The 15,840-nt window shown below is 44.4% G+C and overlaps 1 protein-coding gene across 6 annotated transcripts in view; it reads right to left on the bottom strand.

Moving 5' to 3' along the window:
• Positions 1-364: 364 nt before the first annotated feature.
• Positions 365-15,840, bottom strand: part of LOC309391050 (adhesion G protein-coupled receptor B1-like) — a 132,143-nt gene continuing 116,667 nt past the window's right edge. For 4 of the 6 annotated variants that reach the window (XM_081951094.1, XM_081951095.1, XM_081951097.1 and 1 more), the window contains 5 exons: positions 11,058-11,785; positions 7,466-7,501; positions 5,979-6,083; positions 3,906-3,959; positions 365-1,666 (listed from right to left, as the gene is read on the bottom strand). In XM_081951094.1, coding sequence (XP_081807220.1) covers positions 1,469-1,666; positions 3,906-3,959; positions 5,979-6,083; positions 7,466-7,501; positions 11,058-11,785 — 1,121 coding nt within the window. In that variant the 3' untranslated portion in view covers positions 365-1,468. The remainder of the gene's footprint in view (positions 1,667-3,905; positions 3,960-5,978; positions 6,084-7,465; positions 7,502-11,057; positions 11,786-15,840) is intronic. The other 2 variants (XM_081951096.1, XM_081951099.1) reach the window with 1 other exon arrangement.

Raw genomic sequence — 15,840 nt, 5'->3', positions numbered from 1 at the left:
TTTTCCCCCAAGTGAACTGTTACTCCCTCTGTGTGTGTGTGTGTGTGTGTGTGTGTGTGTGTGTTTTGTTTTTGTCTCGGTTTGTCTCCAAGTCTAAGGCAAATTGTTCTCCCATCTCCTCCACATCTCCGGGTCGGTTCGCCAAAAACTTTCTGCTTTTAGAAAAAGCGGATGGGTTGAAAGATGGAGAAAGGTCTCGTAGTCTTTTGAAAATGAAAAACAGGAGGGGGAAGAAAAAGAAAACAATCTGAATCCACAGGAGGGTTTGGAACAAAAGCCCACCATGAGTTTCTAGAGGATCATGGACCACGAGTCAATAGGATGGCATACGTTCTTTCTCACTCATAGTTTTCCTTTTATTTAGTTTTTATTTATTTTCTTTTTTAAAAAAAACACACTCCCTTTTACCCAGTAAAGCAAGTTTTGTTGTTTGTCCAATTGAATGGATTTTTAACTCTCTTTAAGAGGAGAGATTCTTCATTGTCCGAACCTCGCACTCGAGTTAGTGAAGATGGTGAAGGGGTGGAATTAGAAGACGCCGATTTGAAATATTTTCACGTGGACCGTTTCTCCATCTCCCTTCCTTCTCCTTCTCCACCCATGTTCTCTAAATGAGCCCGTGGAGGGTTGATGGAGACGCCCACCGTGAAGGTTTAGACCTCTCTTGTTTTGAGATTCTGGTGCTTTTCCACGGGTGACATGGAGGTGTGGAAGGGCGATGGGTGTTTTTCTCTTTTTTGTTCCTCGTGGATTCGGGAGCCAAGCGCGAGGAGATGAGCGTCCAATGATTGGCAGCCTCCAGTGTACCAAGCAGTGGTTGGTCTCCCATTGGCGTCGTGCTTTCTTTCTGCTTGCCACATTTTTGTCATTCCCAACATTTGCGTGGCTATCCACACCAAAGACCTTCCACTCGTCCCTTTTTTTTCCCTCTAAGAATGTTTTGGAAAAGTTATAATTCTTCTATTTTTTTCCTCCCCCCCCCTTCCCCAATGTTTCCCCTTCCCTTCGGCCAACCTTTCTTTCTTACCCAGGAAAGCTCAGGTTTTGTTCCCCTGTTGCTACTGTGCTTGAAAAAGGAATAGTTCTCCCCCCCCCATCTCGGTCTATGGAGAACATAACCGAGATCATCTTGAATGTTCCTCCTCGGAGCAATCACGTTTCAGCGAGACTCCAGCTGGCTCAGTTCTCTGCATTTTAATTCCACATCATGGATTCATGCTCCGTTTTCTTTCTTTCTTTCTTTCTTTCTTTCTTTCTTTCTTCCTTCCTTCCTTCCTTCCTTCCTTCCTTCCTTCGGTTGATTCTTTCTTTCTTTCGTTTTTTCTTTCTTTCTTCTTTCTTTCTTAAAAAAAATCCTAACCTGTTTGTGTTTTGTTCTTGTTTAGTTTTTCCAGTGGGGTGAGGAAAAACACCCAGAGTCTTTTATTATTATTATTATTATTCTTTTCTTCTCTCCTCTTCCTCCTCCTCAGACCTCGGTTTGGAGGTCAATAATGTCCTGTCCCACCAGGGGAATCGTTGCGCCCGTCTTCTCCCATTCCACAGTTTTGAGTTCTAAGGGAGATTGGATCTCCGTCTCCATCTCCTTCCGGACCCACGCTGGGGGCGAGTGGACCTTCCGGAGGCCTTCCCAAGGTCTTTTGTTTGGTGTCTGCTGCTTCTCTTGCTGGAGAGGAATCAGAGCACAAAAAGAAAAAAGGGAGCAAGATGTCAAAATCAAACGAGGATACAGAATACACATTAAAAGAGTTGGAAAGGACCTTGGAGATCTTCTAGTCCAGGGGTCTCCGATACCCGCTTTTGGCACACAATCCAAAAAAGGTTAGCCATCACTGCCCTATACCAGTGATTCTGAACTTTTTTGGCACCAAGTGAGCTTGTCTGGGCCACAAACCAGAAGAGGAGCTGCTCAGGGGTCATGTTTGCACTGGAAAATGAACTTCCATTGTTTCCACCACACGCATGCATGCCAGTCAGCTAGTCTTTTAGTTACTGGCATATGGGTGCGTGCGATGATCAGCTCGAAAACGGAAGACCAGCTCACACACAAAAGCCAGTTGATCATTGAGTGCTGTGACGTAATCTCCCCAGGTGCCATGTGGTGAGTTCTGTTGCTAGATGGGTAGAGGGCTAATCCTACCTTTGTTGGATCCTAGGTGAGCGCTATGGATAGACCTAGCTTTATCTCTTAAGAGCTGGCATCTGTTGTGGGCTATTGAGGAGGGTGGGGGCTATTAAGAGTGAGCCTGCTTCCTGTCTCTAAAAAAAACATATTTCTCATCCAGGGAAATGTAATATTCTGCCTTTTCAATGTTTCCTACAATATTTCCTTTGTCTAGGAGATGATAAGTGCTAACTTCCTACAACACCTCCAATGTTGGAACACTCACAATTTCTGGAGGCAAGTTGTTCCACTGGTTAATTGTTCTAACTGTCAGGAAGTTTCTCCTTAGTATCAAGCTGCTTCTCTCCTTGATTAGTTTCCAGCAGTTGCTTCTTGTCCTGCCCTCAGGTGCCTTAGAGAATAGTTTGACTCCCTTCTTCTTTGTGGCAACCCCTGAGATATTGGAAGACTGCTATCATGTCTCAGCTAGTCCTTCTTTTCATTAAACTAGACATACCCATTTCCTGCAACCGTTCTTCCTATGTTTTAGTCTCCAGTCCCCTAATCATCTTTGTTGCTCTTCTCTGCACTCTTTCTAGAGTCTCCACATCTTTTCTACATTGTGGTGACCAAAACTGAATGCAGTATTCCAAGTATGGTCTTACCAAGGCATTACATAGTTGTACTAGCCCTCCATGTGAACTTGATTCTATCCCTCTTTTAATACAGCCTAGGACTGTGTTGGGATTTTTTGTGGTTACAGCACACTGTTGGCTCCTACTTAGTTGATTGTCCATTAGGTCCCTCTTACCGTAATTACTATTGAGCCAGGTTCCATCTATTCTATACCTGTGCAAGTGTTTCCTGTGGTTGGATAGGAGATGATTTCAGGCGTTTTGTCTCTTTTAAAGTTTACCTGTTTGAAGTGGGTGACAGAACTAAGAAAAGTTGAGATACATTGGATTAGTCCCGTGGATAGGTACATTCATTTGATTTTTGAGTCTCACCAAATTTTTGATGTGGGCCGTCTTACATGAGTCACCTTGATTTCTGATCAAAATTGTTTTTCTCTTAGAGTAGAACACAGGGAGTCCTCGACTTACAAACGCAATTGAGCCCCAAATTTCTTTTGCTACATTGTTAAGAGTGTTTTGCCCCATTTACGACATTTCCTGCCGACGTCGTTCAGCGAATCGCTGAGTTGTTAAGCCAGGAACGTGGTTGTTAAGTGAATCTGGCTTCCTTACTGACTTTGCTGGTCAGAAGGTCACAACAGCAGATCACAAAAACACAACCGTCATAGCTATGAACCCGTTGCCAAGCGTCCAAGTTTTAATTGGGTGACCCTGGGGATGCAGCAACGGTCGTAAGTGTGAAAAACAGTCATGGGTCACTTGTTTCAGTGCTTTGTTTCCCTTTGGATGTGAACTGTTGCAAGTCGAGGAGTACCTCTCTAAAGGTCAGAATGAAAGAAATCAGCATGCCAGTTGGGAATGTTTGAGAAGTCTACCATGTTGGATGTGGGCAAGGCTAGGAAAGGTGACCGCTCATTATGGATGGTTGGGGTGGAATGCTACCAAAGGTCCCTCAAAGTGAGTGGATGACCAGCTCAGATCTTCTTGCTATGGGATGCCAGATATAGAAGGAGGGAGGAAGCATTCAAGGAATGTTGGCTTGTGACTAAGGAAGGCTGAATGCTGGTTTCAGGATGTAGCTGACCACATGCAGTGTAAGAAGGTCGGAGAGGAGATGGAGCCATGAGGTCCTTGAAGGAGAAACACAGGCAAGAGTTAAGACTTACGCTGGCGTTAGTTTTATCACTGCCACCTGAGGAAACGCTCCATCTTTTCATGGCCTAAACATATAAGAGAAAATATATGGGGTTTTTTTTTTCTCCCCTCCCCATTTCAACCCACAGTACGAGTTTGGCATGGGGGGAGATGACAAAAGGAAGTTGATCTTTCAGGAAATGTATTGAAATCAACAGGGGAAATAAACAGTTTTTCTTAAACACTAAACATCTGTCGAGATTCTCAGCCATCCAGGTCACGGTTGTCCCGAGGGTGCTTTTTCAGGAGACAACTGGATTTTCTTGCTTTTCTTTGAAGATGTTTCGCTTCTCATCCAACAACAGGGGTTGGCCATCTACAGCTCTGGGGCTGCATGTGGTCTTTTATCCCTCTGCTGCGGCTCCCTCTCACCGGTAGTCTCCACAATTGATAGGGCTTTCAGTTAGGACAGGTAGAAGAAAAAGGTCGCCATGCTAGGAGGAGACTCTATGGTGGGGGAACCGGACTTCCGGTGGGCTCCAGAATGGAACAGGGAGCTTCCGGTTAGGATATTTGTGGCTCTTTGAGTGTTTAAGGCTGCTGACTCCTATCCAAGAAGCTTCTTCAGCTCTGACTGGATGGGGGGGATGGAAGGACTTATACTCCTTAAAGACAGCTGGTCATTTGCGCTCTTTTTAGAGGGTCCTTGAGGCCACTTGGAGGTTTATCGGTGTCACTTGAATAGTGCCCCTGGTTCCTGTAGTCTGCAATTTTTCCTCTGGAAATCCATTCCTACTCCCACACCATTCAAAGGGTGTGGATGCCAATGACCAGCTGTCTGCAAGGAGCATCAATCCTTCCATTCCGCACCATCCAGTCAGAGCTGAAGAAGCTTCTTTGATGAGAAGTGAAATGTCTTCAAAAGAAAAACCAGAAAGTCCAGTTGCCTCCTGAAAGAAAAGCACCTTTGGGACAACCATGACCCATGTTCACACATTTCAGTTTCTAGCAACAATCCGGAGGGTTCTAAGCCACCAATCGAGCCCCAGGATTATAGATAACCTGGGTGGAGATAATTAAATTCAAGTATAAGGTAAAAGTTCCCCTAGCACATATGTGCTAGTCGTTCCTGACTCTAGGGGGCGGTGCTCATCTCCATTTCAAAGCCAAAGAGCCAGCCCTGTCCGAAGATGTCTCCGTGGTCATGTGGCTGGCATGACTAAACACCGAAGGTGCACTTTCTCTGTTACCTTCCCACCAAAGATGGTTCCTATTTTTCTACTTGCATGTTTAAGTGCTTTCGAACTGCTAGGTTGGCAGAAGCAGGGACAAGTAACGGGAACTCACTCTGTTATGAGGCACTAGGGATTCAAACAACCAAACTGCCGACCTTTCTGATTGACAAGCTCAGTGTCTTAGCCACTGAGCCACCATGTCCCTCTTCAAATATAGAAATGTGAGTTACATAATGTTGGTTAGGCGTGACCACACTTCTCTGACTGTTGCTCTGAAGAGACGAATGTCAGTCAAATAGCTCTAGCACAAGGGTGGGGAAGTACAGCCCCTTCGTGACCTGTGGACTTGAACTCCCAGAATTCCTGAACCAGCCAGGAATTCTGGGAGTTGAAGTCCAAAGGTCATAAAGGGGCCATACTTCCCCATCCCTGCTCTAGAAGTTTATTCAAAGAAGAGGAATGTTTCTGAGAATTCACCCTAGATGGATGGTTGGGGTTTCTAACATTTAGGGAAGGGAGAAGGTCCTATTTTTATTGCATGATTTTTATCTCCAGCTTTTTGAAGCCTCCAGGTCTTCTATTCTTCCAATAATTCCCCAGGGAGACATCAATAGAAAAATTTCTCCCTGGAATTATTATTTTTTTAATGGTGGCACTATCGATATCTTGATCTTCTATATAACCATTGGCTGATTTCTCTTTCATCTTGGGAGAAAATACCCACTATACAATACAATACAAATACAATACAAATACAATACAATACAATACAATACAATACAATACAATACAATACAATACAATACAATACAATACAATTTGCACCCTGTTGCGGTAGAGCTCAGAAACTTCAAGTAGGGAAAGACTCACCTTAGTCTCCATTGGTGGAGATTCTTTCTCCTTCTCTGCATGTTGCAGCTTCCGGTTCAGGTCCTGGAACATGTCTTGGTGACGTTTTCTTGTGTGCATGATTTTCTACAACAGGGAACATCCAGATAAGTCAAGGTTTTGTCAGAAACAAATGAACATTGTAAATATTTGTCTGTCCGTCTGTCTGTCTAAACTGTCTATCAGTCCATCCATCCATCCATCTCTCTCTCTCTTTCTCTCTCTCTCTAATCCCGCTCTCATCTATCTACTTTATCTATCCATCCATCCATCCATTGATCTACCCATCCATTTGTCTATCCATCCATCCATCTATCCATCAATCTGTCCATCCACCCATCCGTTCATGTGCCATCCATCCATCTGTCCATCTATCCTTTTTCTCTCATCTCTCATTATCTCTTTTTAACTATCCATCCATCCATCCATTGATCCACCCCCATTTGTCTATTTGTCCATCCATCTATCCATCAATCTATATATCCATCCATCCATCCATCTCTCCATCCCTCCCTTTCTCTCTCATCTCTCTCATCTCTCCCTTTATCTCTCTTTATCCATCCATCCATTGATCCACCCATCCATTTATCTATCCATCCCTGTCTATCCATCAATCCATCCGTCCATCAGTCTGTCCATTCATTTGCCCATCCATCCATTTATCCACCCCTTTCTCTCTCATCTCTCTCTTTATGTCTCTTTATCTATCTATCCATCCATCCATCCATCCATCCATCCATCCATCCTCTCTCTCTCTCTTCTCCAGCTTTATATATATAAATATTTTTAACAAACAACTCAAGGCAGTGAACATTTAAGTAGCCAAATAGACATGCAAGCAATCCTTTCTCTGATTTTTTCTTTTCTGGATTTGTTTCTTAAAAAAAATATTTATTGAGAGGTCAAGTAGAAAACCTGTCCCTAACTACAGGTAGTCCTCAACTTATGACCGCAACTAGCCCAACATTTATGTTGCTAAACAAGACAGTTGTTAAATGAGTTTTGCTCCATTTCACATCTTTTTTTACTACAGTTCTGAAGCAAATCACTGCAGTTAATAAGTGAATCAGGCTTCTCGCGTTGATTTGGCTGGTTGAAACCTGGTTAGGATGATTACTAACGGTAATGACTTGACCCCCAGGGTAGTTCCATCTTTATAAATATATGCCAGTTGGCCAAGCACCTCAATTTTGATAACCTGATGCGGGGGAAGCTGCAATAGTCGTAAGTATGAAAAATAGTTGTGTCTTTTTTTCAGTGCTGTTGTAAGTTTGAATGATTGCTAAATGAACTGTAAGTTGAGGACTAATTGTATATTTTATTCTAAAGAAGCGAAACATCTAGGAAGGCGGAGTAGGCTAATATGCATGCCATTTGGGTGAGCCCCTCTACTTTGACCTGGAGATGAAACAAGTTCTTCAAGGAAACTCATCCCGTTTTTATCATGGAAGCAAACCCCAAATACTCACCTCAAAATCTAGTTCTGCATATCGGGATTTCCGCCTCTGAAAATCAAAGGAAGAGGAAGATCCATGATCAATGCTTGGCAAGAGATAAAGCACGTCTGGGAGGGTTTAGACTTTGGAAGGGACAGCATGTGGAAGAAGTTGGATTAGAGAGGGGAGTCCCAGGTTTCAGCCACCGAAGCTCAGGGGAGGGCTGAGCCCATCAAAATGACCAATTGTTTGGCTGCCACAAAGAAAAGGGGGTCAACTTATTCTCCAAAGCACCAGAAGGCAAGACAAGAAGCAATGGATGGAAACTAATTAAACAGAGAAACCTAGAATTAAGGATAAACTTCTTAACAGTGAGGACAATTAGCCAGTGGAACAGCTTGCCACCAGAAGTTGTGGGTGTTCCATCCCTGGAGGTTTTTAAGAAGAGACTGGACATCCATTTTTCTGAAATGGTACAATTGGGTTTCCTGCTTGAGCAGGGGCTGGGCTAGAAGACCTCCAAGGTCCCTGCCAGCTCTATTCTGATTCTGGTTCACTCTCTCTCTCTTGGCTAGTCTAGAGAAAAGAAGGACTAGGGGAAAAAACACATGATAGCAGTCTTTCAATATTTGAAGGACTCCTACGAAGATGATGGGGTCAACTCTTTTCTAAAACACCAAAAGGCAAGATGAGAAATAATGGATGGAAATTAATCAAGGAGAGAAGCAATGTGGAACTAAGGAGAAATGTCCTAATGGTGAGAGCAATAAACCAACAGAATAGCTTGCCTCCAGAAGTTGTGGGTGCTGCATCACTGGAGGTTTTTAGAAAGCGATTGGACAACCATTTGTCTGAAATGGTATAGGGATTCCTGCTTGAACAGGGGGGTGGACTAGATGACTCTGTTATTCTATGTTCTATGTCCACTTTCTCTAGTGAGCTTCTGTTGTGGGAGAGACGGGAGGGAGAATGCAACTGATCTGATCTGATCTCCTAAAGCAGTGCTTCTCAATTATTTTCTGTCATGCCCCCCCTAGGAAGAAGAAAACATTTCGCGCCCCCCGCGCGACTGTAAATAGTATAATTTGTCTATAAAATTGTTATAAGTACACCTCTGCATAACATAGCACACCGGTCTTTCCTCCTCTCCCACCGTAGTCACATGCTTTCTTTCCTCTTTCCCTCTTACTTGTCTATCCTTCCTTCCACACTCCCTTCCTCCTTCCCTTCCTTCCTGCCTCCCTTCCAGTTCCCTCCTTCCTCTTTCCCCCTGCCTGCCTGCCTTCTTTCCCTCCTGCTTATCTATGCTTCCTTCCTTCCTTGCACCTCCCTCCCTTCTGCCTGCCTGCCTTCTTTCCTCTTTCCCTATCCTCCTATCCTTCCTTTCTCCCTCCCTCCTTCCCTGCCTCCCTTCCAGTTCCATTCTTCCCTCCTTCCTTCTGCCTCCTTCCTGCCTGCTTGCCTTCTTTCCTCTTTCCCTCTTGCTTGTCTATCCTTACTCCCTCCTCCCCTTCTTCCCTCCCTCCCTGCCAGCAGCTCCTCCAGCATCCCAGCTGGAAGCAGCAGCACAACAGTCGCCGTTACCAGGGGCGAAGGGGTGGCGGTGGCAAGATCGGGCGACCGCCGCCCCTTTGTCCCTTCCCCAACAGCGGCTGTTGCGCTTCCGCTTCCAGACGGAATGCTGGCGGTGGAGCTGCTGGCGGGGAGGCGAGCTACCTGCATAAAGACGCCGCCGAGGGCATGGCAGAATATATCCCGGCTTGAAGTGGCAGCGCTGGGGACTGCTCAGAGACTCATCAGAGCCGCGGGCTGGAGCTGTGCAAAAAGTCTGCTTGGGCTGGGGGGGGGGGAAGGGAGGGAAGCCTGGGACAGCCATGCTTCCCTCCCTCCCACCCCCGCCCGAGCAGGCTTCTTGCACAGCTCCAGCCCGCGGCTCCAATGAAAATCCACAGTGCGAAGTGCTGCCACTTCCAGGCGGGATATATTATGCCTCGCCCACGCCGCCGCCGCCGTTGCACCCAGATGGAAAGGGAGCCTTCGCGCCCCCCTTTACGGAGCCTCGCGCCCCCCCAGGGGGGCGTGCCCCACTATTTGAGAACCGCTGTCCTAAAGCAAGGTGTCCAACCTTGGCATGTTTAAGACTTGTGTGTCAGGTTTCCGAAAGATTTCCGAAAGCCTCGAGCCAAGTTTCAAAATAAAACCAGTCATTTATTAGGAACACCATTTCGGCAATATCCCATTGCAGTCAGATCTAAACCTCATTTGAATAATGGCTGAACTTTGCCCCTGTTCCTTCCCTCCCCTCAGTCTGTGTCATAAATCACATTCTCCAATGAGGTGCACCCCTCACAAGACTGCTGTAGTAATCTGAGAACTGACTCTAGGAGAAGGTATGCTTGGAATGCACTTTGTCATCCCGTCCCGTCCCCCCACCCCCCAATGACAACATATAACTTTATGAGTCGACATTGTGGGCTTCAACTCCCAGAATTCTTGCTTCTCAAAATGTCTGAAGCAAACGGTATTCAAAACTGGAGAGACTCAACTGACTTCTAACCAGGCTTCCATAAGAAACATTTCTTCCATTATGACTGTCCATATTTCACCCCCAGAAATACCCCAATCACTGCATCATTGGTCCAGCATGGTGAGGAAGTTCTGGGGCTGAGATTTACATCCAGCTGGGACTCACAGAAGGAGCATTCGATGGAGATGATATCAGAAAGATGCTAGCCAGGTCCTTCTTGCCCCTTGAAGGACAATTAGGAGAGATAAGTGGGGAAAATTAGTCAATATGAAATACTTTGCAAGGACATTCCGTGCATAGCAAATGATTATCATTAATGAAGGACATTAATTAACGGAACCATTTTTAGGAGTGCAATCACAGCCCAACACTCTTGAGATCACACTGCTGGAATTCTTTGACAAAAATGCCCAGTCTAAACTTATCTTCTAAAACCGCAGCAGGGAGGTTGGACTAGAAAACCTCTAAGATCCCTTCCAATTTCGTTATTCCACTATTCAGTTGTTATATAAAACAGCTGGCTGGGGAATTCTGGGAGTTGAAGTCCACAAGTCATAAAGTTGTCAAGTTGGGAGACCCCCCCTTGTCTTAAAACAAACCATGAAACATCTACCACTTGGAATCTGGGCTCAAAATAAGATTGCACCGGGGGTTAAAAAAAAACACTTTAAAAAGTTTTTTTTTAAGATTCTGACGATCGCGTGGCACAGCTGATTGTCACAGCTGATCATCGTGACACATGATCACTGGAATTTTTTTAAAAAAACTTTTTTTTTTAGTATTTTTAAACTACCAGTTCGGGAGAACTGGTAGTTAAAAATGCTTTAAAAAGGAAAAAAAATAAGTTGGTCATGCCCACCCAGTCACATGACCCACCACCACCACCAAGCCACACCCACCAAGCCATGCCCACCGAACCAGTAGGGAAAATTTTTGAATTTCACCACTGGATTGCACTCCACTGTTTTAAGAGATCTGTCCTATTCTGATTAGCTACGCATTTTTTTTTTTTAAAAGTAGTTTCAGTTAGCAAGAATGGAATTTAAGGACTTCTCCAATCCAAGTATGGAGAAGGTCCGCCAACTTTCAGCCACTTACTTCGAGGGAGCTCATGGAGAGGGTGGCGACTGTCTCATTCTTGGTCAAGATTCCAGGATTACTGGTCTTGAGCGTGTCACACAAGCTGTTGGGCATCTGTGAGTCCATGGATTTATTGACCAACGGAGGAGACAACGGTTGCTGCTGCATCATCGAAGATGCTTGCCCTTCCACACAGCTCATCCCTGCGGGTTCTCTTGGGGGGCTCTTGACCACGAAGCCCGGATCGGTGGCCATACTGAGGTGGATAAGTCTCGTCTGGGGCATCTGGTCAATGTTGATGCTGTACTTGGTGTCATCCTTGGGTGGTGGTGGTGGTGGTGGTGGAGGCGGAGGCGGTGGCGGCGGAGGTGGCTTGGGCCTCAAGGTGGAGGTGTTGGTGGGCAGGATGACGTAGCTGGCATCCCTGGTTTGATCCTGTGCCCGCGAGAGCTCCGAATCCAGCTTTTTGAAGATGTCTCCATCACAGATGTAGATGGATTTCGGAGGTTGGCTTTTGTCCTTCTTCAAAGTCAAGGTGTGGTTGCTGAAGTCATTGAGGTTGATGGCGCCCAGGTAGTGTGGGGAACTCTGGAGGTGCATCTTGGAGACGTTGGCTGGAAGACTGTTGAAGTTGGAGGAGCCCTTCTGGTGGTTGAGCTTCAGCTTCTCCTCGTCCTGCAGGGACGGCCGCTTCAGAGTCCCTGTGATGGTCATGGTACGACACGTACCGATGTCCTTGTTGAGCACTAACAAATCAGGGGGAGAGAGATGGGATTTCAGAAGGTACTACGGAAACCATGATGCTGTACAACCACATGTCCCCCTTCGTTGTCCAAAAGACAGGTTCCCTAATATAGGTAGTCCTCAACTTACAACCATAATCGATTCCAACGTTTCTGCTGCTGAGTGAGTCCTGCCCCTTTTTATGATCTTCCTTGCCACACTAATTAAGTGGACCACTGGCTTCCCCATTGACTTTCCACGTCAGAAGGCCACCCAAGCGGATCATGGCAACCATCATAAATATGAGCCAGTCGCCAAGCGTCAGAATTTTTATCACGTTACCATGGGGACACTGCAATGGTTGTTAAATGTGAAAAACGGTCATACATCAGTTCTTTTTTTCAGTATTGTAACTTCGAATGGTCGCTGAATGAAAAGTTGTAAGTCGAGAACTACCTGTATTTCCTAATGACTTCATTGTCACTGCCACTGCCCCAAATATGAAGGGAGATGCTCACCCCACGCCTACCCACACCCTCCAATAGTGGATTGGCATTCAATTCGACTTTCCGCAATTCATATTTACACCATCCGTCTGGTAAACTCAGAAGCTTCGTTTCTCTTGCCATCTAGAGGTATGCATCTGAACTAGACTGCGTTGTTTCTCCGTGACATAGAATGTATGTGGTCTATGCATAATTCTGCATTTATCTGTATTTATTTATTCTGTTATATTATGTAGTGTATATTAGTGGTGACCCTTTGAGAGCTGAATGCAACAGAATTTATTTAATGTATGTTTAGTGTACATTCAAAGTGACAATTTTGGATGTACACTATTCTATTCTATTCTGTACTGTTCTGTTCTATTCTTCATTCTATTCTAGTTTTCATTCTATTCTATTTTCTATAATGTCTATTTTCCATTATTTTCTATTTTCTATTATTTTCTGTTTTCTGTTATATTTTACGTTATATTTATTGCTATATTTCATATTTCATACCTCATACCTCATCATATCTCATACCTCATATTTTATATTATTTTATATTCTATTTTATTCTATTTTAGTGTTAATTCTGTTCTGTTCCATTCCGCTCCACTCCGTTTCATTATGGATTTTATTCTACTCTATTCTATTTTATTCTATTCTACTCTATTCTATTCTATTTTACTCTACTCTATTCCTATTCTACCCTACCCTACCCTACCCTACCCTACCCTACTCTCATTACCATTCTCAATCCCACCTCCACCCCATTCTGCATTCTATTTCTATTATTTCTATTTCTATTTCTATTATTTCTATTATTTCTATTTCTATTTCTATTTCTATTTCTAATTCTAATTCTAATTCTATTCTACCAGAACTGTGGGTTTTGAAGGATCTATCTGGTTTTTAATGCACCCGCCACCATAAATTTATTCCAAATGGATCTCTGATTTCCTCAACCATCCTGGTAAAATTGCAGATGCAAATAAATTAAACATGCCAACATGCCCACAACATAATTTATGGTACGTTCTCCAGGGAGACGGTGGTTGAACCTGCAGGTTGATTGCTGATGGGGTACGCTGTACTTCCCTGGGTATAACTAATCTTTGATTCCATTCGGTTTGATTTATTTTCAGGAAAGTAGCTGAGGAGCAGCTGGTGACACACGCACTCCCCCTCCCCTTAGATAAACAGCTTAAATGGGACACAACAATTCAACGGAATGCACAACATTTTGCACGGTGTCTGTTCAAAGGGCCCGAATACTAGAGGCGTGTGCAAACACGGCAATTCCTTCCCTCCACATCATTTCGCACGGCCCTGCAAATGGGCGTGAATTTAAAAGGGGATTTACACCCATTTGTATGCTTGTTGTTAAGAGCCTTTTTTGATGGAAAGCAGGAATGGTTTGGCTCTTTAGCAAACCAAGATGATTAGCGGACTGTGGAGGCCGTAACATATGATGAACGGTTGCAGAAAGTGGGCATGGCTAGTTAGGGAAGAGGAGAACCAGGGGAGACATGATAGCAGTGTTATAATATTTGAGGGGCTGCCACATAGAGGAGGGGGTTCAATTTATTTTCCAAAGCACCTGAAGGGCAGACAAGGAACAATGGATGGAAACTGACCAAGGAGAGATTCAACCTGGAAATAAGGAGGAATTTTCTGACAGTGAGAACAACCAACCCATGGAACAGAAGTTGCCTTCGGAAGTTGTGGGAGCTTCATTACTGGAGGCTTTCAAGAAGAGATTGGACTGCCATCTGTCAGAAATGGTGTAGGGTCTCTTTCTTGGGTGCGGGGTTGGACTAGATGACCTACAAGGTCCATTCCAACTCTGTTAATCTGTACTTCAGTTATTCGGAGAATACATGCACGTTCAAAGAACACACTTGGGAAGTTCCCAAATTTATGGAACCTGCTGGAATCAAGACTGTCTGAAATCTAGGAATACAGGTATGCCTCGAGTTACGACCAAAGTGGAGCCCAAAATGTATGTTGCTAAGTAAGACATTGGTTAAGCGAGTAGTTTTATGACTTTTCTTGCTGCAGTTGTTAACGGAATCCCATTAGAAACTGCAGTTTATTCCATTAGCAACACGGTTGTTAAACCAATCCGGATTTTCCCCATTGAGTTTCCTTGTCAGAAGGTTGCAAAAGGGGATCACGTCCCCCTAGGATACTGCAACAGTCATAAGTACATGCCAGTTGCCAAACATCTGAATTTTGATCACGTGACCAGTGGGAGGCTGCAATGGTCGTAAGTGTGAACAACGGTCGTAACTCGCTTTTTCCCCAGTACCGTTTGAACTTTGAACAGTCACTAAGTGAAGTGTTATAAGTCAAGGACTACTTGCATTATACAGCTGAATGCTGCATTCAAAGAAGAAAACAGATTTCTGCATATTCTCAAATATAGATAGTCCTCATTTTGCCACCATTCCTTTACTGACCGTTTGACATTACAACGACACAGAAAAAAATGATCTAACCCGCTGTTATGACCATTGTAGCATCCCCGTGATCATGGGATCAAAATTCGGACGCTTGACAATTGATTCATACTTGTGACGGTCGCAGTGTCTGGGATAAGAGGATCACCATTTCTGACCAGATTCCAACAAGCCAAGTCAATGGGGGAGGGAGCCAGATTCACTTAACGACCACATGATTCGCTAAACAACAGCAGTCCTTTGCTTGACCGCTGTGACGTAAAATGTCACAAAATGGGGCAAAACTCACTCGAAATAGCTCAGCAGTGTGAATTCGGGGTTCAGTTGTGGTCGTAAGTGGAGGACGGCTTCTATTCTGAGGTAAAAGTGAATGTATATTTTCCTCCTGTTTTTACATTATTCATTTCTGAAAAGGAGGAAAATATATATATTTACTTTTACCTCAGAATAGAAGCCGTCCTCGATGTTATGTCCGTGACATAATAGCTGGCTGAGGGTCTGCTATGTATTAAGGTTGAACTCTGGCACTATCTTTGACGGGCAATAAAGTTGACGGTTTAGGTTGGAATTAGAATTGTTGGTATTTCTGTTTCATTGTCAGTTGGGATTATGGTTGGCCTTCTCTTCCCAGAACTCAAGAGAGCTTCCATAACAACATAACAACAGAGCTGGAAGGGACCTTGGAGGTCTTCTAGTCCAACCTCCTGCTCAGGCAGGAAACCCTTGGTGAACCTTTTAGACACTAAGTGCCCAAACTGTGTGTCCGTGCATGCCCAAACTGAAAGGTGTGCAACAGAGACCTGACGACCAACATCGGCAGCACAGCAAAAGGTCAGATCTTTTTCTTTCGTGCGCTTCTGTTTTGTCGTTTGCAGGGAAAGAGAAGCTCACGATAGAAACGCCATGGAGATCTGACCTGGGGTGACGGCACACCTATACCATCATGGCCGTATACAGTTTAAGACAAATGGTTATCCAGCATCTTCTTAAAAACTTCCAGCATTGGAGCATTTACAACTTCTGGAGGCAAGCTGATTAATTGTTCTCACTGTCAGGAAGTTTCTCCTTAGTTCTAGGATGCTTCTCTCCTTGATTAGTTTCCACCCATTGCTTCTTGTTCTACCCTCA

This window comes from Natrix helvetica (assembly GCF_964273705.1).
Source record: "Natrix helvetica genome assembly, chromosome: 4".
Taxonomy (NCBI): domain Eukaryota; kingdom Metazoa; phylum Chordata; class Lepidosauria; order Squamata; family Natricidae; genus Natrix; species Natrix helvetica.
The sequence above is the reverse complement of the archived record's forward strand: the minus strand, read 5'-3'. Positions and strand labels throughout refer to the sequence as shown.